Below are 23,285 nucleotides of genomic sequence, written 5' to 3' on the forward strand. Positions count from 1 at the left end.
AATGGAAGTGGACCGGCATAAGTAAATACAGATCTATCGACTTCCAACAAACTACAATAGAGCTGAGCTTAATGGAAGTGGAACGAGCATAGTTATATACAGATCTGAGCACTTCTAATAAGTTTCAATAATGCTGAGCTTAATGGAGGTGGAAAGGCATTAGTCTATACAGATCTGTCGACTTACAATACACTACAATAGAACTGAGCTTAATGGAAGGGAACGAGCATAGTTATATACAGATCTGAGCACTTCTAATAAGTTTCAATAATGCTGAGCTTAATGGAGGTGGAAAGGCATTAGTCTATACAGATCTGTCGACTTACAATACACTACAATAGAACTGAGCTTAATGGAAGGGAACGAGCATAGTTATATACAGATCTGAGCACTTCTAATAAGTTTCAATAATGCTGAGCTTAATGGAGGTGGAAAGGCATTAGTCTATACAGATCTGTCGACTTACAATACACTACAATAGAACTGAGCTTAATGGAAGGGAACGAGCATAGTTATATACAGATCTGAGCACTTCTAATAAGTTTCAATAATGCTGAGCTTAATGGAGGTGGAAAGGCATTAGTCTATACAGATCTGTCGACTTACAATACACTACAATAGAACTGAGCTTAATGGAAGGGAACGAGCATAAGTATAGACAGATCTATCGACTTCCAATAACTACAATAGAGCTGAGCTTAATGGAAGTGGATCGGCATAAGTATATACAGATCTATTAATGTAGAAGTAGAAGAACTAAAATCTAACTATAAGTTATATTTGAACAGGTATAAAATATGATTATGTGTTTTGTATTCGCCCACAATCGATCATGGGATTCAGTAAGGTTTCGAACAGCTAGGCAGAATTGCTCAGCTGCTGATTTGTTTTTATTATTATTCAGCAGGTATACAGTAATCATAAATTTGATCGGATTGAGTTTGAGAAATCTATTTTCACTATATTTTTACCATTTTCATATTTTTTCTCGACGGTGTTGCCCCACCAGCCGGAGTGGATGGAAGTCTCGTGGTGGACAACAGGAAGCAACGCCGGCCTCTTTCTGTTTGTACTTCCACCAGCTGAAGGTACACAGAAGAGAGACAAACATGTACAGATGCTGAGTGACTGCTGTTTTCAGCCCCTCAAATATTGAGACGTCCTGCTTTTTGTTTGTGTTTTATATCATATTAAACGGAATATCTTTTGGGTTTTGGACGACAACACAAGACATTTAAAGGCATTGAACTCTGAGACTCTGGGATGGACATTTTACTAAATGATTATTCGATAATTCTACAAAGTGATCTGCAGATTAATTGATAATAAATAATGGTTAGTGACAGCCTTACTTTACAGTCAAAATGATGAGTGTGAGGAGTTGCATCTGACTCAATGGAAGTGATCCATATCCAGTGATGTGGCAGATACACCAGCCTCACGTAGGAGGTTATTATGGCGTCAGACGACGGCCGCAGCAGGGCAATGTCATTACTAAAGGTCAAAGAATGGGACCGTTTGAATGTCCTCTACTGTAATTGTATTATTTAACCACGACACAAATTGTGGTTTCATCTACTACCTGCACTGTTTGGCAAAGATGGGATCTTGCACATACACAACCTTTCTATTTTATTTTTACATGTTCTGTCTGGCTAAGTTATACTGAAGCACCTCTTCACCTCCCACAACTCTTCACCTCTCACAACTCTTCCTACAACGCTGCTCTCCTTGTAGCTGGACTGAAGCTCCACCACAGCCAGCACCTGAAGAAACTCATTAAAACACAATTTAAAACGGTTTTGGTTTTCCTATCTGTAGTTTCAGTAGATTATTTAAAGCACAGCCTTGATGTGTCTTACCTGTGGCTGTGAGAGTGGTGAACAGCAGAAACAAAAGCATGTCTGCAGTGTCTCCATTTCTAAATGCATGTCTCGTTCTTTTATAGCCTGCGCTGACCTTCATTTGACGTGCACCCTCTGCTGAGCTTTGCAGTGGTCAGAGAGGCACCTGTGGTCAGACTTTATTACAGTTTGTGATAGTGTGCGACAGCGTGTTGCCTCATTGCACTGGATTTACTGAAACAAAGTTTTTTCTAAGAACCTCCCGTGCTGAACATTTATTTCCACAGTCTGTGGCCACTCTTTAATGTGTGTGTGTGTGTTTGTGTGTGTGTGTGTGTGTGTGTGTGTGTGTGTGTGTGTGTGTGTGTGTGTGTGTGTGTGTGTGTGTGTGTGTAGTTGTATGCAAACATTAATCCATGAATTCCTTTTATACGTGTTTTGTTGCAGGGTAGTTTGACTCCTAAATAAGAATAAATGTAACTTTCACAACGATGCACATAACTGTGTTTGCATAAACTTTCTGATGAGAAATGAATCATCACTCAAAGTTTTAATGAAGTTAATTTCTTTTATAGAATGAGACCAGACAAATGAGGAAGCACAGCAGATGAAAACTCGGTCGGATGCGTGCTCTGTCTTTGTGTGCTGTGTCACGCATGACTCGTCTTTTTAATTCATAATCTGGAAAAGAAGAAGAAGAAAAATAATGATTTATCTGTAGCAGCATATGTTATAAAACAATATGATAAATACATGTGATTATCCATATCTATATATTCAGAATCTAAAAATGAATAATTAGATTTTTTGTTTTCAACATATTGCTGTTTTCCAACGGCAGCTAATCATAATCATAATTTACGATGTGATTAGGCATGTAAAAGATATGCATGTTCATTGTTATTTTATTTTACATAGTTATACTTTTCTTCTCTCTTCAGGTGAGGGTTTCCTACTTCACCTGCACATGTATGTTATTTCTATTTATTGTGTCCCTGTCTGACCTTTCTTTTTGAATTGTGCAAATAAAACATTACACATCAAATTACATTAAACCCATATACAAACATTCCTATACTGATGCAGAGATCATTTTTATAGCGTATTCTAAAAGATATGATTGATATACATCTCCCTCATACTGACCGTGTTCATCCAGTCGATGTAGGCGGAGACGCGGGTGAAGACGGTGGGCTTCTTGGGCGTGTTGCATCCATAACCAGACACAAAGCTGGCAATACCAGTGGACGTGGTATTTTCCATTAACAAGACAGTTTAGAGGGCCGCCAGAGTCGCCCTGAGAGGAACGAGATATTTGTGTTAATAAATCCTCTGTAATCTGTCATTTAGTTTCTGAGCATGCAACTTTTCTTTTTTTCACGTAGGAGGCGACTCACATTGCATCCAGCCTCGGCACCACCACCACCACACACCATGGTGGACGACACGGTGCTCCCCCACCAGCCACGGCTGCTGCAGGTCTTGTAGTCGACCAGAGGAAGGTAGGCCTGCTTCAGCTGCGTGGACAAGCTGCCACCAGCTGAACATGGTGGAATTTGAAATGTAAGACACATTGAGCTTTTACAGAAAGGCATCCCATCCCGACTGCATCATGCTCTCAACTCACTGGAAATGCGTCCCCATCCAGTGATGTAGCAGCGGTTGTTGTGGGGCAGAATCTGGCCCTTGGGAGGCAGAGAGCCCAGCTGGGCATAGGAGTTCAGGGTGGCCTCAGAGGACAAACGTATCAGGGCAATGTCGAACCTGAGGAGGAGATATATGAATCAAACGGGAGGAAGCTAAAATAACCTTGTCAAGATACTACACTCCTGAGGAGGGCAGTTTGTCCCTGGGTTGGGGCACCATTTCCCTAAGGTGGCATTCTTACCCCATATCAGAACATACTTTATTTAGTTATTTAGCTAATTAGACTAATGGATTCCCTTTTAAAACAGTATAACTTACTCAAACATGCAGGTTTAAGATCCTTCAAATGTATGAATGCATACCCATTAGCCACATTGTTGGAGTTCCATTGGGGATGGATGTAAACAGCGTGGACATCCATGGTCTGCTCTCTGCCACTGTTGCTGTTGAGGTCATGTTCACCAATAAGGACACGCCACATCCTATTGCTGCAATATTTCAAATAAAGAAGCAAAGAGAAACAAAATGTCGTTATTAATCAATAATTAATTTGTGTTTCAAATGACTTGATTGTCAGCGTAGCCTAATGAATTCTTATTACAGTAAACTGATGTAAAAAGTAGAAGTCGTAATTAAATATGTCATTTAATGACTCCTGACTTATTTTTTTGTTCCTTTTTTATTTTCTTTCAAAGAAAAATAAATAGTAATGAATCCCATTGGTGTGTGACAGTTATAAATGAGGCTGTGAGAGGTTTCCTCATACTGGTGACATTTAGTAACACTACCTCTGTATGTGATAAGAGTAGGCGACGGGGATTCAAGTGTCAAAGATACGGAGTGTATGCTCGAGTTAATTACTATGCTACCTGTCCACACAGTGAGCAGCAGTCATAACCCAGCCTCTCGCGATCAGGGTTCCTCCACATGTGTGGTAGTACCTGCTACCAGATTTGTACTGAAGAGAAATCTAAGGGCGAGAAAACAGACCAGAGTTATATATTTGTAAAAACATTGTGAATCTGTATTAGTAAATCCCCAAACATCATTTAATCGTCAGCTGAAACGGTGCATTTAGTCTTTGGTTTTCTGTTTGCAGTAGATTACCTGCCAGGGCCAGGAGTTGGGTTTGGCCACCTCACCTCCGACAACTCTTTGCAGGCTGTCCTCCAGGTACCTGGGCTGGGCCTCCAGCTCAGCCAGCACTGGTTAAAAAGCATGAAAACAGAGAGCAGGATTTATACATATACAGTTTCCTCCTAGAGAAAGAGTAAAGAAGAAATGAGGGCAGCTGGTGTGCTGGTAGAGCAGATTATGTGGAGCTCCTGAGTGTTGACTAAACTAAAAATGAGTGACTGACTGGATGACAGAGAGAGTGACTGACTGATAGAGTCAAAGAGTGAATGAGACAGAAAGATATCAATAATGAATGGTGAGACAGCGTAGCGTGTGTGCTGTCATTTTCTTACCCAAAGCTGCAAGACTTGTCAACACTAGAAACCTAAGCATGTCTGCAGTGCGTCACAATGTTTCTGCTAGGAACGAATGCTTCTCGAACGCCTTTTATACCTCGACTCGACCTTCAGTTGGTCTGGAAACGTGTGGCTGTTCTTTCCCCTTTGACAAAAGGCAGGTCTGCAGCTGTTGTCTGTCTCACGGTGTTATCACAGACGGTTACCACACACCTCTCGCTTTGACCAGTAAAAGAATGACACATATACTCACAAATATATCACTGGATGACATAAATCACCACAGGTATTTTGGGCAACAAACACATTTTTGTTTGAGATTTGAGGGGACAAGAGTAATTCTCACCCAACGTTTCCAAAATGGCCTTTCAATGTACTTGATGTAAATACAAAAAAGTCCATTTTTGTCGTTACTCTCCGATGTGAAAATTAATTGTCTGACGTAATAGAGTGCAAGTTCTTGACAGTATTTACGTCACTAAATAATCACATGTCTATTTTAAAGCAACATGAATTATGAAGGATGCAAGGAAAAATATGTTTCTTTGCCATCTCTTGTCCCGAGTGGCTCTCTGACAGCAGGTACGTGCTAATTTACAGAACAAGCTTTTTGAAATGGTGTACAACAAAGGTCCTAAAGCCTACTGTCCTTGTTGATAAATGATTCTTCTTGTGTCATTGAGTGACTACAGTTGAGTGACAGTAGATGTTTTTGTCTGTTACTTTAGCGGTTTTTCGAACAGCAAAGGAACATTGTTAAAAACATTTCAGAGAATTTGAAATTCCCCTTTAAATACCTAAATAAAAAAAAATACTTAATATATTCATGAACTACTTCAAAATATTAATATATTCTACAATATTCCTCAAACCGAATAGTCTGTGTTTGTTTCAGCAACGATTTCTAAAATCAAAATGAAAAGAAAAGTTCAGACTTATGTTAGTCATATTCAAGTACTGAGTAAATATACAAGAGAGTGGTGAGACTAGAAGAAATGTGTCATTTGCATTTTCTTCACTCATAACTAAATGTAAGAATATAAAAGAAACTAAATCAGTGCAGCTGTTTGATTATATTCATTGAGTTACGTAATTGAACTGATGTTTTCTTTCTTGATTGTTTTCAGTTATTTTATTTATAAAATAAAGCACCAATTTGGGACAGAAGTCCAATTTTACATATCATTTTGACTGCACATACCATATAGATATGACAGACTGGAGCCAACACTAGATGGGGCTCAAGACTAACTAACACATCATTTCTTTCTTCATCAGTCATATGGGGTTATAAAAGCATTTCTCCTGTATTTCACAGGAGGCAGACAGATGATTTGTAGCCCTGGGATTTCTGTTTCAACACCCAAATCTTCAAACAAGTCCATTGTAAATACAGATTCTCATCTAGTACTAAACTGAGATAAAAAAACATTTAAGCACAAAGTCAAAATCTGCATTCCCAAATGGCAAGATTTAAATCCAGTGTGAGAACTGAGTTAAAGAAGATTTCTCTCCTCTTCTTCGCTCTGACCTCTTCGACATTGAACAGTTATATCATAGATGGATTACTTGATGATTTATTTTTCACAGTAAGTCACTAGATAAACTATATATTAATACTTTTTAAAAACCATTTACTAGTTTTTAACTGGTCACGCTGATATTTCCAACAATAGCTTTCTGGACAAAGGGAAGGCCTCTTATGTGTCCGTCTTTTATAAAACAGCGCTTAATTAGACAGAAAGTCATTAAAACTGTATGGATTTTGGATTATTGCCTTATCAGGCTATTATAGAGATAGCCACGCTGACTGGTAATTGAGCTGGTCCCATGACACGCGGGGGAAAGGTCCTAATGCTGCAGCACTTCCTGCTCCACAATTTAAGCTATTTTCTCATAAAGCGTCTTCGTCCCTTCCGAACTCCTCGTGTATCCCTCCACCACCCCAACCTTTTCTTGCAGAGGCATAAATCAAATGGGGAGATCAAAGACAGGAAGTGCTGGGGATGTGTTAATTAAAGATGTTTGCTCTTGATACAGCTTCCCCTCGTTAATGAATAGTCGATTTGGTTCCCATAAAGATGTCACACACACGGGCAGGAAATTGTGGTTCCAAAAAAAAATTAATGGGATGCACTGATTGGGTCTATGATAGAATGTCGGGCAGGGTTATCACAGAGCAACTGTTGATTATGCCAATGAGACACTATTTGAAAAGCTCAAAGTGTTGCCAGAGTGAAGCTAAAAGATTTAAACTCCATTAAGATAAGAAACTACCATTGCTGTTAGTATACAGTCATTCATTCTTAGTGCTGCCATGTGATGCTGTGAGGCAAGTGAGTGCGCTTTTAAAGTAGGATTAATTGATTTTTATTTTTGAGCCATTTGGGGCCAACAGAGCAAGCTGTATACACACTCACATTTGCCGAGTTATTTGTTTGAATAAATCTTTCTGTTTGTAGAGTGGCAGTGGCCTCAGTTCAGCAGAATGGAACATTTCATGAAGCCAGCTGTTTCTCATAAGGCCTCTACATTGTTATTTCAGTCACTTACAACGAGGTCTGTTCTTTCTTTTTTTCATAGGCCACGATTTGCACAAGAGTCCTAGATTTTCTAAGAAAACAACGCATATCCTGAAACATAAAACTCTAACGAAAGGCCACAGCCTTCTCTTGCCCTTGATGATCATTTGTTCTGTTTAATCATCAAAAGCAGACGGACAGAATGTCTGAGGTTGAGTAAGACAGCCTTCAACAATTTCAACATTAGAGGAAAAACAAGAACAAAAGCATAATAAGGACATTTGAATGTTAACATGAGGGCAAGAATCTCATTGAAATGCACTTTTCTTTTGGATCTCAAATCCAGAAATGAGTCTCTCTCCAACCCAGCGGTGTAACAACTAGTTAACACGGTCACTGACACTTTCATCTGTTTGTGGCTGTGGTGTCATTTGTCAGTAAGATATTTTGTACATACGTAACTTATGAGAAGCACTAAATTACTACACACCATGGCACTAATGTACACACAGTCTACAGGGACATACAGTGTATTAGCACTTCTCCCTGCTGGCCGATGAGATGTGTAAGGATGCGTCAGTGTTGTGTCCTGCCGGGTGACGGCAGCGAAACTGATCCACTCGGCTGTTGGCGTCCTTTAATTGCAATTATACTCCAGTGAAAACAATCGATACGTCCTCCCACTTACCCCCTCCCTCCCTACTCTCTCTTTCTCTTTTTTCAGTCTGCCTCTTTCTATACATCTGACCAAAAAAAAAAGGTGCCATATAGACTGTGGGCTGATGTGGTTTATGGGGGGGCAGGGACATGTTAGATGATCTGCTGTGGCTACGAGTGGCCTGATTGATCCCGTGGAGTACTGTTCATCCATCTACGTCCTCCTGCGGCTGCTGCTGCTGCTGCTGCTTTCATCTCTCGCTGCTTGCCTGTTCCCTCTTTCCCTTTCCCCCGCTGGCCTGCTCTCAGCTGCCGCCGTGCTGCCGGGTCCTGGCCCTCGGTTGCGATAGGGTCTACTGGAGTGGAAAAGGAGGCTGCTGCTCCAAGCTTCCCTCACTGAGTGATAGAGGGAAGAGGAAGGTGATTAAAAACTAACACACCATGTGGCTTCATCCTTGCCACACAGTGTGTGTAAGGCCATTAGAGGGCCTTCAGGATCAGATACTCACACTAAACTGGAAATGCTCATTAAAAATTCCCAATTGAAAAAAACAGGAATTAATCACCCAAACCACCAAGAAACAAAGTTAGCTTTAGTATGAACTGTGTATGAAATGTTTAGAAATATCTTTTTTAAAAGGAGTTAAACAGACATCTAATTAAAACAACCACATAATGCAGTGAAGGAAGCTTGTGCAGCTGTTTTGTAAAGCATGTTTTTATTGCACTGCACATTTATACCTGTCAGCGGCTGTCAACATAATTATTCCCCTGAGGAAAATGAAATATACTATATGTCAATTAGCACACTTTAACAGAAAGAGAGCGTCAGTCAGTTTGAATAAGTGGGCTGTGATAACAGTAACTTGTTAATTAGTCTAATGTGTCACTGCACGGATTGTTACATTCTTTCATACCTCTAACTAGTTTCTCTTCACAATATAATAAACCATCAAAGGGAACATACGAGTCAGAAATGTTACAGTAAATAATAAATGTGGTGAAATTGGGCCGTTTGATGTCTGAAGATGATGCAAGTTTAACAACACAGTTCTGACATTAAACAAACCTCTGATTTCCAAATCTATTGTGTATTCTGTCAATCACTTTTGTACCACTGACAATTGGAAGTACAGAGAGACAGAGAGTGCAATCACCAAGCTTCACTGGTCTGTGCAATATTACTTTCATGCATGACTACTGTCTACACTACGAGCAGAAGTTAGAGATGAGACAATTAACTTGGACGTCTAATAATTTGAAATCATTTAAACCAGGAAACGAAGATTCCTTTCCAGAATTTAATTTAGAATTTATTTTGTATTTAAAAGATTTGTATTCATATTTATGACATGAAGCTAGCTGCTGCAAGAAAGCTTTACACTGTAGTCAATGCTGCAAACCTAAAACCTAGCCTACGGTGAACTGTACATAACCTTGTTGGATCAAGATGAGAAAGGTTTTTTTCCTGCTCTCCTTGAATGGCACACTCAGATATTTTGTCTGGTTTCACTGAAAACCTACGATCCGTTCTTAAGAGTAGTGGAGGGCTTTACTCAGCTCTTGCCTCTATTTCATTCTGTCTTACAGAGCTAACACTATGAGTTAAAGCTATTGATTGGGCCCCATGTGGCCAGCCAGCTGCTTGGTAAATCATAGAAAAGGAATCTCAAAATGTCTATATCAAGAATATTCCTTATGTTTCTCCTCAATTGCTTTGGAGCAAAACAAATAAAACAACCAGCAGCTTCCTTTATTCATTTTATTGAAAAAGGTTCCTTGCCATTTGGCAAATGTGCAATTTTAGTACTGGACTTGAAAATCCTGTATTTCAATATTCATTCACAATAAGTATCCCTATAAGCACTCTTAGTGGTCAGCTATAAAATGTAATTGCTGGAGATTTAATTTTCAATTATCTCTTCAATGAAAACTAATTCCTTTCATGTCATATTATAGACTAGGTGCCCATTTTGCTAAGCCCATATCTCATACATGCAGCGGCACAATACAATTTACTTTTGCCTTCCTCTCAAGTACAGCAGAATACTGTGCAGCAGACCACCAATGAAATGGAGACAAAGACAAAGAGGTGGGTGTGGGGGGGTTAGATTGGAGCATGTGAATATTTAATTAGTTGTTAATGAAAAGAAGTCATTAGGATTAATTCTTCCTTAAGGCTAATTTAAATGTTCTTTTGCACTCCTCACGAGAGTAGAAGTCTGTGCAAGGGACTGAGGTGGAGTTCCAATGCTGTCCCATAATGGGGCTTCAGCTATGGACAACAGCCAATCACTCAAAACTGTGGTGCAGTTGTCACCAAATATGCAATTAGCAGTGATTCTGAGCTGCATGTTTAGCTCATGAAAAATATAAAGTACTCTTGGGATCATTAGCTTAGCGTCTTATTGTAGCTGTGTTGTTCTAGACGGCAGTGCTGCAAGAGTGTCAGCCCACAAGCCAAAATACTCACAACGGCGCATTAACTGAAACATTTCGTGGCGCCTCCATTTGTCAACACAGTAAGTGTAAAATAAGTGTAAAGGTCTTGCATTAGCAGCTCTCCAAATATCTCATGGCGCTCATCACAGATCGCCCCAATGGCTGTAAGTGGAGAAAGTTGGTGGATGATGATTCTAAAACTTTTTCTTCCAGCGGCAGAGAATCAATCTTGCAGTGGAGGGACCTAATGCTGTATCGAACTGGAGGCACAGATGAATAACCCATGTTCAGACACAATCAACCACTCTAAAAAGGGTTGAAACAGCAAAGATGAGATGACAATACCTCCTCACCCACAAATTGCATTCCAGCACATCCTTCATCTGTGCCAGGTAGACACTGATATCAAAGTGGTATAGTGGCAAAGCCTTTTAGAACAGCTTCACATTCCTTTAGAGTTAGTCACCGAACAGGCGCATGTCAAAGATGAAAATCAAAACAAGAACGCCCAAGTTGCTATTGCACTAATTGTGTGTGCAAAGGCAATTCCCTCAAGAGCCTGACTTGGCAACTGCCTACATGAAAAATAGATGCATGGAGGATTGTAAACTTCCTGCTGAGCATTAGCCTGACATGATTTGCTCTTGGTTTCTCTATGGACAGTATACATAATAACAGTTTACGGGGCCAGGGAAGTTGAGAAGCATTACCCTTACAACATCACTTGAAGGAGAAGGCATGTTGGAGGACTGCGTCACAAATGAGCTGTAGTGCAATTGGGGATACCGAGGCTTCCTGTTGATGGATTCCCCTGATGTCGATAAAGCCGTCCTTGACTGATAATGATCATTGCCCACTAGGATAGAATGCATTTGTCTGGGCTGGAACCTGCAGAAACTCATCATTAGATCTAACGACCATCTGTCTATGAAGACCTTGTCTGTCACCTTCTGATGATGTCATCCTCTGGACCATCGCCAAGACAACAGTTGCTTGGAAGCTGGTTCTAGGATTGGGCTGGAGACTCAAATCATCAGGGTCAAGAGCCTCTTGCACCCTATGTGTCCTGCTTGCCCAATGATAACTAAAGAGACTTGTCAATGGAACCCCTGAGTGTATTCATATTCCCTGCCAGCTCCCACTGAGTCAGGTTGGCACACTACGTAGCCTTGGCCAAAGTAAAAGCCAATCTACATGGAGTGAGCTGAAGGGAAAGGAGGACACGAGAGAGGAGAGGAGATGAGAGATTGGTTAATTTTCCCATGTGTGTAAACTTGCTCTCACCACTAGTGTAACCTCACAAAGTGTTATAGAGGCAAACGCTATGTTGCCCATGTGCTAACATGAACCACTTTTACATACGAGTGCTCTACTATTCGCATGTTTACAGCATAACATGCTGATCGATATTGAAACAGTTTGCATTATTTAACAGTTAGCTGATATGTACTGATACGAAAGTAAAGACTTAAAACATACTTTTCATTTGATTTTGTCGGCTGAAATGAAGACTATCGTTAGCAGATTGTACCAGCTGTAGTCAGCTAGCTAACTGACTAAGCTAGCATTAACTTGGTGAGAAATTGATAGGGAAACAAGACAATAAAACTGAGTGACAGAGAAGCAACAGATAGATCAGCGATTAACAAGCCCAGGACAAAAAACAACAACGTCGTACACGAACAAGATTTATTTCTCTGCCGTGGCAGTACACACACTTTATTCGGAACATAACAACATATTAAGAATTAGAATAAGAATCATTTATTCATTTATTGGCAAGTTGGTTTTCACTTACAAAGAATTTGCCTTGGTGTTTGGGGAATACAACATGCATATTAAGAGGAAATAAAAATACAGGCAAAGTACTACAAAAACTAACTGCGACAAACAGCATACCTATGACTTTGTGCTGACACTCCCTCGCAGACACAGGAGAGCATCTAATAGTCAGTCAGTGATGTTAATTGTCAACAGGGGGGATGGCTTAATGGTCGCACCCCCCTGCCCCCACACCACAAACCAACACACACAGCTCCAAAAGGACATTGTTGCAGGACACCTCAACCATAACTGTAGTTGTGTCTCCTCTAAAATGTTTTGTTAAAGAGTTGTCTGGGTCTGGGGGTTTGTTTTTTTTAGCAGCACAGACGCTACTGAATGATCATAGAAATATTACAGTAGATAACTACAGGCAGCAGTGTCTCTCTAAGCTCCTCTCGCTCTTCCACGACTACATGACACTTGTCACTTTGATCATGAAGGGGGACACTTCTCTTTGGAGTATGTAACATATAATTAAGTATTTATGTTATATAGTTTAGAGAATATTCTAGATCCGAGACGAAACTGACAGAAGGCCGGGAACGAGAGAAAAGGCGCAATTACAAATCCGTCTGCTACTTCAGCATCACGGACAGCGACATGGATTATCAATGCACAACTCAGTTAGACGACTGATATTTCAAAGCCATAGATTCTAACTTGCACAAACCTCAGTCGGATAAAGGATCAATAAGTCAGGCAGACTAGACTAACAGATTAAACTAAACAGCCCCTCTGCCTTTACTTTCTCTGCTACTGGGGGATGGAGAGAGAGGATAGCAGGTTAACAAGGGGTGTGCATTTTCACCATTTTGCTATCAAGGAGTTAGCATCCCCTTACTGCTTATAGAGCTACAACACAGGTACCCACACAGTGGCTCAAAGGGCGGCGTGTGCTCCTCGTGACCGCCAAAGCTCCCAATCTATCCAGCGAAGAAGTCTGTAGCTTCTCGTAGCAGGTTAGCTCTGACTACCAGCTCTACGTTGCTATCCATGCTACACTTAGTGGTGGTTCCCCCTTTTCCCGTGTCCCCTGCGAGACCTCCAACAGTTGTTTCTCCCTTCACTCCTCATGATACATTTTTTTAATATGTTTGGAGAGAGAGTTCAAGCAGAACTAGAAGTTGTTACCTTATAATGTGATTTCTCTTGCATCTTGGCTTCCACACAGTGGGTGTTCTTTTTAAACGTACGTTCTAATCGCACAAAATAATGTATTTAGTTCATTTCATGGTCTTTGGCTTTGAAAAGAGCTCTTACTTAGCCAGGTATGCTAATGTTTGTGGCTTACATCAGAGCAAATGAACACACTGATGAATCTTTTTATTACCCTATTGATTTATTTTGTTTTAGGAATGATAAAAAAAAATGTGCCTTGCTACGGTTTCTAAGCTAAGATTGGACAATCATTTGTGGGAGTTTAGTGAAAAGGTTATTGAGGCAACTTTTCAGAGATGTGAATGTGTTCATCAGCGCCATTGTTTAATTAAACAACAGAAACGAAGGACAAAAACTAATTACCACAACATAAAGAAAGACTATTTTATGGGAGCACAGACGGGATAATTCTAATGTGTATGCTTTTTATATTTATATGTCCATGTGGAAGCATACACAAAAGGCTGACTGTCATTAATGCATTTTGTTCCCTCTTGTTGCCAGAGCCTCTCAGGGTTATTTCTGCTTAGTGAAAACATCCCTCTTCCCTCCAAACACTCTTGCATTTAAAGGCCAAATCAGTATTTTTTTTTTCTCAATGAACAATAATTAAGAAAAGGCCTTCACAATTCCTGTTTTTACATTACCTACTGATTTAAACCACCCTTTTATAGCATCATTGCAACACTAATAACTCTTAACTTTAACTCTGTTTTTCACTCACAGACGAAGGCTTGATGCTGAAATGCATCAAGACTTAATAGTTTAAAAAGAGAGGTCCTTGGAGTTTTCTTCTGATTTTTACAACTAATCACTCTGAGTTGAAGTCTATAATTTTATTAAAAGACCATGTAATCAGTTTCATAGTGGTGGCGAATTTCAATTGTGTATTTTAAAATACCTATGGCAGGGTTCCCGTAACATTTTGATTATGTATTTTGTCTTTAAATAATAAAATAAAAACAAAATGCCAGATTTCATGCATTATACCTGATGACTGCAGCAAAATATACTCTGCAAAGATACTCCTACTGAAGCACTAAGATTACTGCTAAGGATTGTGCATGATCAGTAGTTGTATTTTTAAACTACCTTTAACTTGATAATCTCTCCGTATAATTCATTCTTAATAATTCTCAATTCTGGTAAGTGCTGCCAACAAATCTGACATTTTGTTTTAACTTCTGAGCTTTTAAAATGTGCTTTGTTAAATAAAGACCCACTTTCATAGTGACAATGAATAGAACTTTATTCATGCGCAGGCCTGGACAACAGGAACATCAAGGCAGAGCTGAACTAAAGAGCTGCCTGCAAAGAAAACTGCACTGAAAAAAGACTTTGCCAGAGAGGCCTATTCATCCAAGTACCTCTGAGTAGCATTAAACTACCATATTCCTCAGAATAATGTAGATGGATAGAAGTATCCTCTCGGTAAGCAACTCTAGCATCATTGTGACACTAACAAACAACTGTGATAAAAGCTAAATTTGGATAAGCATACATCCCAGCACCTGCTATCAAAATGTACCTCAGTAATTTAATATCTACTGTAATATCAAACCCATCTGTGCCGCACAATGTCTACCCAGAATTCATATCACCTCACTAGAACAGAGCATGGCTCATCTTCCCAGCACTGCTGATCAATATAAGATGCCGGCTTTATAGATGACTGCCACATTGTCACAGTCAATACTATGGCAAATGGCAATTATGGACGCATTATGAACAATTTCATGGGTGAGCTCCCCTCGCCTCTTGGCAATACGGTTTCTATGACAGATTTGGCAATGGCAGTCTTGTGACACATCTGCCTTATTGCCTGTGTTTGGCTCACTCACTCACTCTGACATATTTGGATGTTCCATTCAGTCAACTACAGAGAATTGGTCAGGAGAGAAAATAGATTTGTTCAGGGATTTGTGGGAGCCTGTGTACAACTGTGTCTACGCGTGCACTGTTGTATAAACATGCGTGACTGTGTATGTGTGGTATGTGTGTATACAACATGTACGCAGGCATTATGTGTGCAGTATTTGTGGGAAATGCACATCTGGACCTACAAACATACAGTATGTGCTGAGTTTGTGTATTTGTGAACAAAATATAGGCTACATTCACATACATGAATGTGAAACAACATGTTACTCAACTTTTTCTTAAGAGTTATATTTGTCTTTTAGTTAGACTTCCTGTGAGCACGAAGTTCTTCTTTTAAGAAACGGACCTCTAAGTGCTAAAGTGCCCTTTTTTTGAAACCTTTATTACACTAGAATATGTCAGTACCCCAATGGCACTAACTCTGCCGCTGCGCTGTTAATAAGTTTTTTTAAATGTTGTATTTTGCACTTAAAGGCTACCACACATTAGCTACTTGCCCTTATTTGATTTATAAAATAAAAATAGTATGAGAAAGTAAACCTTGATTTAAACTACTAGCATAGATCTATCTTTTATCATGTTTTATCAGATGATATTTTAGCTCAGCAGACCACAAGAGGAGTAAGTAAAGAGTGTTGACAACTAAAGTAGGTAACCATTCTTTTTTTTAAATCAATATGCTCTAACTATAATTGTAGGTTCAATACACTAGCTTGCTTCAGGGAAAGCGCTATATTACAAAACTAACAGGACCATCCCTATGTTCCCAGGGCACGTGTGTCTCTTGATTCAGTACAAGCTAACATTGTAAGTGATTGGTAAGGACTATCTCCGGAGTTCAATTTGCGAAACAATGAAGACAGATGAACGTTTGAAAATGCAGTTTGAAGGGTAAAAATCTGTTCATCCGCTTGAGATATAGCCTACAGTAGCTACAATATAGTCATAAGTCAAAATAAATGTCTTGCCCTGCAAAGTTGAGGGGGTAGCCTATTGAGAAGTAAAACATCAATCGGCTATAACTGGTGGGTTTTCAGATTATTGTGCATGGGAAAGAAAGCCTTGAACATTTGACATAGGGGGAAACATTGCTGAGAGCATAAACCCATTTGAAAGGTCTCCTCCATATTAAGAGGATATGCTGGGGAACATAGGAACCTAAGAGAAGAGACAATGCCTCGTTTGGAGCAATACTTTTGTGTTTTCTTGTTCATTTGTCTTCTGAATTTGTCGTATGTTGCTCTTAAGGGCCATACAGACAATACTCCTCAAACATACCATTACAAATTAAGAAGAATTCAGTTGGCAATCACTTAGCCAACGTTAGCTAACGCTTAAAAAGAAAGAAAAAGGTACATTAACTCACTTTACATCGCCTGTAAATGATAAGGTAACGTGTTTCTACACATTTTCTTTACACAATTCAAACAATAACTTTCACTAGAAAGTAAAACATGATGCTAGCTAGTGTTTATTCATCTAAGCTAATGTTAATGCTAATGAGAGCCACAGTAGTGAGGAAACGGGCGGTGAAGGTAATGACACATTTTTGAGTCATACTGTATCGTCATCACTGGGATTGTAGCCTCAGTAACATAACCTCACTTCTGGGTTAAACATATGCATTGCTGAAGTGACACCGACGTTGGACTTCGTCACCCGGTGTAAAACACATGCCGTCCTATCCTTGCTCTCTCCTGTTTGGGGCGAATTTATCCCGGTAAAGCGCGAGTTAGGTGCTTTCCCCTCAATTCATCTGAGCATTTCGTGCCGTAATTATTTATTTGCCCAGATATATATATATATATATATATTTCCCCCCAGAAGACTTCAAGGATAAACCAGTGGGAATCCAAAATGAAACAGGAGTAGGCTAATTATCCCTGCATTGTTGTGGAGGCAGCTCGGAGGAGGGAATGGATGCGAGCGAGCGAGCAGAGGCAGCTTTCTGACGGACCCAGCTCCTCTGTGATGCAGCTGTTTATGCTGGCTGTGGAAAAACCCTGGACACCCCGACGACTGCTTTTTAAAACGCTAACGAGCGAGAAATAAGCGGCTATTTGTTATTCTGCACGTGCTGGGATTGCATATGAAGAACTGGGAAAGCCATGTAGCCAGTGTACTCTCTGCCGTACACACACAGAGAGACACTATACCGCCGCTTTGATTTTCCTAATTCAGATTTCCCCTGTTTTCTTCGCCGAGGTGATTTGTCCGTTTGTTTGTTTTCCCCTGTTTAACCGTGATCTGTTTTTTTTTTCTCCAGACCTAACCTGTGTTTTTGCTTTTTTGTTTTGAGCGTGGAAGCCAAATATCAACTCGGTAATATCACAGAAGTGTACGAGGAGAGAGGACAGCATTGGCATCTATCCATGCGCGCTCCACACCGGGCTATTTATTATGGAACTGTGACCCCAGCCGAGGTACTACACATGCTTTCCCCATCTATACTTTCACCAAGTGTGTTCATGTAAGGACGGGGTATTTTGAGGATATCTTGGTTAAAATGCTTTGCATGTCGGGGTGTTTTGCCGGCTGTCAGTGACGCAACATCTCACACAGACTGCATGAGAAATACATGCGTAGAAGGGCGTGAACTTGCAGACACTAACCTCCTTCCCAATAATAAAGCATCTGCTTATTTATAAAGCCAGTTTCCTCCGTTTGCAATCCTATACCCTTCATTCATCTCAACTCATCCCGGGGACATAATGGATCTCAAAGCGGACTCGGAGGACATGGACTACAAGCAGCCGGCTCCTATCGAAGTTTTCGCCAGCAGGTCCACGCTGCATGGCATCTCGCACATGTTCACTTATGAGCGGATGTGTATCAAGCGCAGCCTGTGGATTTTGTTCTTCCTGAGCTCCGTGAGTGTGCTGGTGATGGTGTGTGTGGACCGGGTGCAGTTATACTTCCAGTACCCCCATGTCACCAAGCTGGACGAGGTGTCTGCTCCGATGATGGTGTTCCCCTCTGTCACCTTCTGCAACCTCAACTCCTTCCGCTTCAGCCGGGTGACGCGCAACGACCTGTACCATGCTGGGGAGCTCCTTGCCTTGCTCAACGGCAGGTGTGTGTTTTCTGGTTCCCATGTACTTCACCTGTGCGTTAAGGGCTTCCTGTATAGTCTACAGTAATCTACCTGTTGGTGTATGATGTCAGATGCAAGGCTCTTTCCTGATCTTTAAATTCCTGTCATTCAGGACCCACCTCACCTATAACACTCAGTTTCTTATTTCCTGTAGGTTAAAGAAAACCAGTATTCAGTACACAGACTCCTAAAAACACAGCTTGGATGATAAGGTTTTGCTTCAGGGAAAACCAAACTATAGGAGGATTTAGTAGTTGATTCAGGATTTGATTGTGTCAGCTGCACAACAAGAGATAACAATCACAAGATTTAAACGTTTAGCTGAAATAGTCCATTTTTAAGTTCCTGCTGCAGTTATCAGGAAACTGAACTATTCTTTAATCCAGTAAAATGAACTGAGAACCATTAAATCATTAATTCCCATAACCCACTGACTGAATACCGCAGCTCCCTCTTTAGATATTCTGTAAAGTGAAATAGTGCTGAAGCTTTACTTGTTAGGTCCAACAGTTTAAATCTACAAAGTATTGAACTTTAAACTTTTATGAAATTTCATTTTGGTTTTCAGTAGCCTTGTGGAAATGTAACTTCAGTTTTACTTTCTTGTCTGACATGTCTCAGGTGAAATCTAACATGTCCCATGGAAGTGCAAAGCAGTCTTTTAACACCTGTGGTTGTCGCTGTTAGGCCACAGGGAGATGTACAAACAACAAAAGCGTTGACAAAGCATGCACAACCTTTTTAGGCTCTCAGTGAAAATGAACTTGGACTGACCTTAGACTGACGTAATTGAGAGAAAAAGGGAAACCAATGAAAGATGTTTTCCAAAAAGCGGAATAAAGGCTCAGCATTATACTTGGTTATTACAGATCATGCCAGATGAAATCCACACAGCACATAAGCTGTTGTATTTATGAAACCTTATGCAACAACATGAAATCTAGCCCGAACATCAATCTGTCGACCAATGTTCATACACTTTTTTAAAAGGAGAAGGAATGCATTTTATCACAGATCATGTGACACTGGATGAGCTGTCTCTAAGAGGTTAATATAAAATGATGAAGGAGAAAATGCCGCTGGTGCAATTCCTTGCCTCATCATTTTATAGTTCATGTGATACGAAAATCTCAATGTTGTATAAGTAGACAAGTAGATTTAAATCCCCTGCTGACAAAATGTAGGGAGACATGTGTGTGATTCACAACTGCCTTCCCCTCCCTTTACACTTGTTGCTTTATGTTCTGCTTTGATCATTTAGTATTTTGACAGCCATAACCAGCTCACCGTTGACTGTTGAAAATCTTGACTTTAAATTTCTTCACTTTTCTGTGCCTCCCAGCTTATCCTGATCACATTTACCAGTACAGTACAGATAACCGTCCTTGACACTGTAATCACAGCTTGTAGCAGTCACGTTCACACAAGCACAGACACGCGTTACTGCAAAAAAAATTAAAAGATCTACTACATACAAACACGTCTAAATACCATCTTGACACAGTATTTTTAGCTTATTGATCCACACAGCTCTGCATCCAAAGGAGAGTATCTCCGTGGTACATGCTAGAATGACATAAATCCAATTCCCTGTTTTCATATTGAATAGCATTGCTCTGTGACCTCTATATATACATATGCATCCATATTACTGGCGATAACCTTACAGGAAAGCAATAGCTTTCATTGCTCAGGGCTGCATGTCTGGTGCTTTGTATAGTATGGATTTCAACCAGTGTGCCTAAATCCTACGTGGATTTGTTTCTGAGTGTTTGTTCTGTCAGCTTTAATGGCAGACCTTTACAATATCAACATAGGCTTCCATCTCTTTTATTTATCAGTGCGGGGTCAGCCAGATTTCCTGTTCAGCTCCTCAAGAAATAAGAACAAGAGAGAAGGAAACAGACAATTTACTGCTTGCTCCCAGTGACTTTGGAATGAGCTGACTTTAGATGGAGAGGGGGGACTGCTAGCAGAGGCAATTAACTTGTGTCTCGTAAGCTGTGTGATGAACAAGTCTTTATCCTTGTGTAATTAGTGCTGTTTGTTAAGCTACAGAGTTGTCCCGCTGATTAACACTCTTCACATCTCTCTCACTGTTTCTTGCTCCCACTTTTCCATTCGGCCTTGAGGGAGACGTCCCCTTACTTTTTCTCAGAGACTGGTACTTTATGTGACATTTTCTTAAAAGATTACTTGTTTACAGTCTCACAGAGGTACAAAAAGAAGTGCTGTGAAGAGAAAACAAAAGAATTTGGAAAAACTTGAATCAAACTTGCCAATAAAACAGTTCTCAGGGTTTCCTGGAGACTTTGAATTAAACATTGATTGGGTGTAAAACATCTAAGTGATAAGCTTCTTAAGATCAGGCGTCACACTGGGTTTTTTTTTTTTGGGGGGGGAAAACAGCAGAAGAAAAACAAAGTGTCATGCGGCTGTGAGTCTGTGCCCATCTTTGTCTCAGGAGGGAGCAGCAGGCAATATCTACTCTTGCAGTGACGCCAGGCTGTCCTACATGCTGAAGTTTATAGCTGAGCTACTAGTAACTTACAAAAGAAATCACCTTCTGTCTCTTTGTGTTCTTGCAGGTTGAAGTCACACTCGGCAGTGCAGAACATCTCGAGTAAATTGCTCTATTTTAATTTTATTGTGTCGCAAGGGCAATTATATGATAATTAACAATAGTAAGGTCAATTTAGAAAAGGTGTTGGTTCTGTGGTGTGTGCTGCCAAAGAGTGTTGCGTCAGCTTTTGAGAGTCAGAGAAGCGAGTCTTCTGCTTACACAGTTCTCAAGCTTTAACATGTTTCCTGAGCTTGCAAACATGCTTCTAAATTCACATAAGCAGTGTGTACAGTGCCACAAAATGTAACGCTCGATATCTTTGACCGCTTTATCCGTCTCAGCAAGATGACGGGCCCTAATCAGGGTTTTACTGGTGCAAAAAGTGCTTGGGAGAGGACATGGGGAGGCCAGCTCATACTGAAAATACAAAACTAAAGAGTTGCTTCTAAAGCTGAATTTTCAAATGTGGGTTCATTCGGTCAAGGGTTTTAAAAGATCGAATGTGATCCGTCTTTGCAAGGCGCGTTACATGTTATTACTATACTTTCTTTGGTTTGTTTGTGTGGTAGCTTATCAATAACACAGAGATTTGTTTGGGGTTCGCTTCACCTCTCCATGGCCTTAGTTTGCATTTCTATGATCTCTTCCAAAGAATCATAACAGCTGTGTCCCAGGTGCACCGTCATTAAGATGCGATTATCAAAACTCTGCTACCAGGAATCATTGCAGTTATTCACTTTCAAGGACACTGCACAAACAATCCGATCCTCTGTAGTGTATGGGTTCAATTAGCGCTAATTGGATAATTACCTGAGATAATTTCAAGATGTGTTCATCGTTGTGTCACACAGCCTGCGGTATTAACACCAACGTGGTACAAGGAGAGTATCAACCGATACGTAAGAAGATTTTTTAATCTAGTTTTTTCAACGAGGGGTGTGAAGTCGTGAGTTTTGTGAACACAGTCTCACTGTCAAAGTTCACTCTGAAAATCAGTGGTTGCTACTATTTACTAACTCCTCCGAGCGAGGCGGCAAAGTGATGCAGATGCTCCGAGATTCGTTTTAGTCCTCGCAAGAAAATTAAAGTGCTTGTGGCCCATAATCCAATTTAGTCACCCCCGCCCCTACACAGTGAGTTTGCTGTGATTGCTTTAGGGAGCAGTGGCAGGGCAATATTAAAAATCTTCCCATACTATTGTGATTGTATGCGCTTTAACTAAAGCCTCCTGACTCTGGAGTCTGAGCAGAGCGTCTTAAGTGCTCTCCTGGCAGCTTTGTGTTGCTTATAAGACAGGCTCGGGATACAATTCAATTAAGTTCAGAATATACCACAACAGGCTGTATCTTCTTATGAGAACAACACATGACAATGTAGTGATGTAGTCCCAGCACTGCCTCGGCTTTTTTTTTATCAAAAATACAACTTTTTCAGTCATTAACTGGCTTCTGTGATTTGACCTGCCAGATTAACTTTAATTCAAACTTTTAATCAAACTTTAACACTCCTGTCACTGGCAGTAAATTAATTGTGCTTAAAGGAATACACAAAATGACCATTTGTATATCAATTATTATATAATTCTTGGAAGAAAACCTACTCGCATACCTATACCTACATCAGAACATCCGTTTACAAACTCTCTAACACAACTCTTGCAGTATAATCTAAGCATTTCGCTTTACTATTTAAAACACTTTGGACTCGGCCGGACTCGCATGCAAGAGTAGCGCATCTGCGTAAGCGTGAGGCTGTGTTTTAAATAGTAAGGTTCGCGAGAAAAACTAAGTTTACTTCAAGAATTCAAGGTAACATGGGGTCGATCTGTAAACTTACTTTAACCATAAATTATAACAAAGTTACCCTGACTGTACAATAACATGAACATGCTGTTTCTAACATCTATTATGTTTTAGTTGCAGCAGAATGCAATCATTTTAAAAGCACTGTGTGACTGTGTTTCCACTTTCAGTCCACCGGAGCTAAAAACCCAGTTAAATCTTTGAAATTCTAATTAGTGAAATGATTTTCCCTGAGATAAAATCCTTAAAGCATTGTGTATTCCTGAAGGATAACGGTAATTTCTGATAAAGTTGAGTCTGTTTTCATATGTTAATGAAAGATCTGATTAAGCTGCTTTCACTCCGCCTAAAACCCACGTTTCTCTCTTGGTAATGAACT

General features: G+C 40.1%; 2 protein-coding genes across 2 annotated transcripts in view; one reads left to right on the forward strand and one right to left on the reverse strand.

Moving 5' to 3' along the window:
* Positions 1-1,695: 1,695 nt before the first annotated feature.
* On the reverse strand, positions 1,696-5,006 carry LOC115007747 (elastase-1-like). Its single transcript, XM_029430704.1, is given in 9 exon segments — positions 1,696-1,730; positions 2,987-3,086; positions 3,088-3,141; positions 3,242-3,384; positions 3,472-3,608; positions 3,854-3,979; positions 4,361-4,461; positions 4,599-4,696; positions 4,961-5,006. Coding segments are annotated over 9 exon segments (834 nt in total). The 5' UTR covers positions 5,001-5,006.
* A 12,335-nt stretch (positions 5,007-17,341) lies between these two features.
* Positions 17,342-23,285, forward strand: part of asic1b (acid-sensing (proton-gated) ion channel 1b) — a 144,094-nt gene continuing 138,150 nt past the window's right edge. The window contains 2 exon segments of the mRNA XM_029432166.1: positions 17,342-17,652; positions 17,747-18,520. Of these exon segments, the coding sequence (XP_029288026.1) occupies positions 18,159-18,520 (362 nt within the window). The 5' untranslated portion in view covers positions 17,342-17,652; positions 17,747-18,158.

The sequence above is a fragment of the Cottoperca gobio genome, chromosome 5 (assembly GCF_900634415.1).
Source record: "Cottoperca gobio chromosome 5, fCotGob3.1, whole genome shotgun sequence".
In the NCBI taxonomy this organism is placed as follows: Eukaryota; Metazoa; Chordata; class Actinopteri; order Perciformes; family Bovichtidae; genus Cottoperca; species Cottoperca gobio.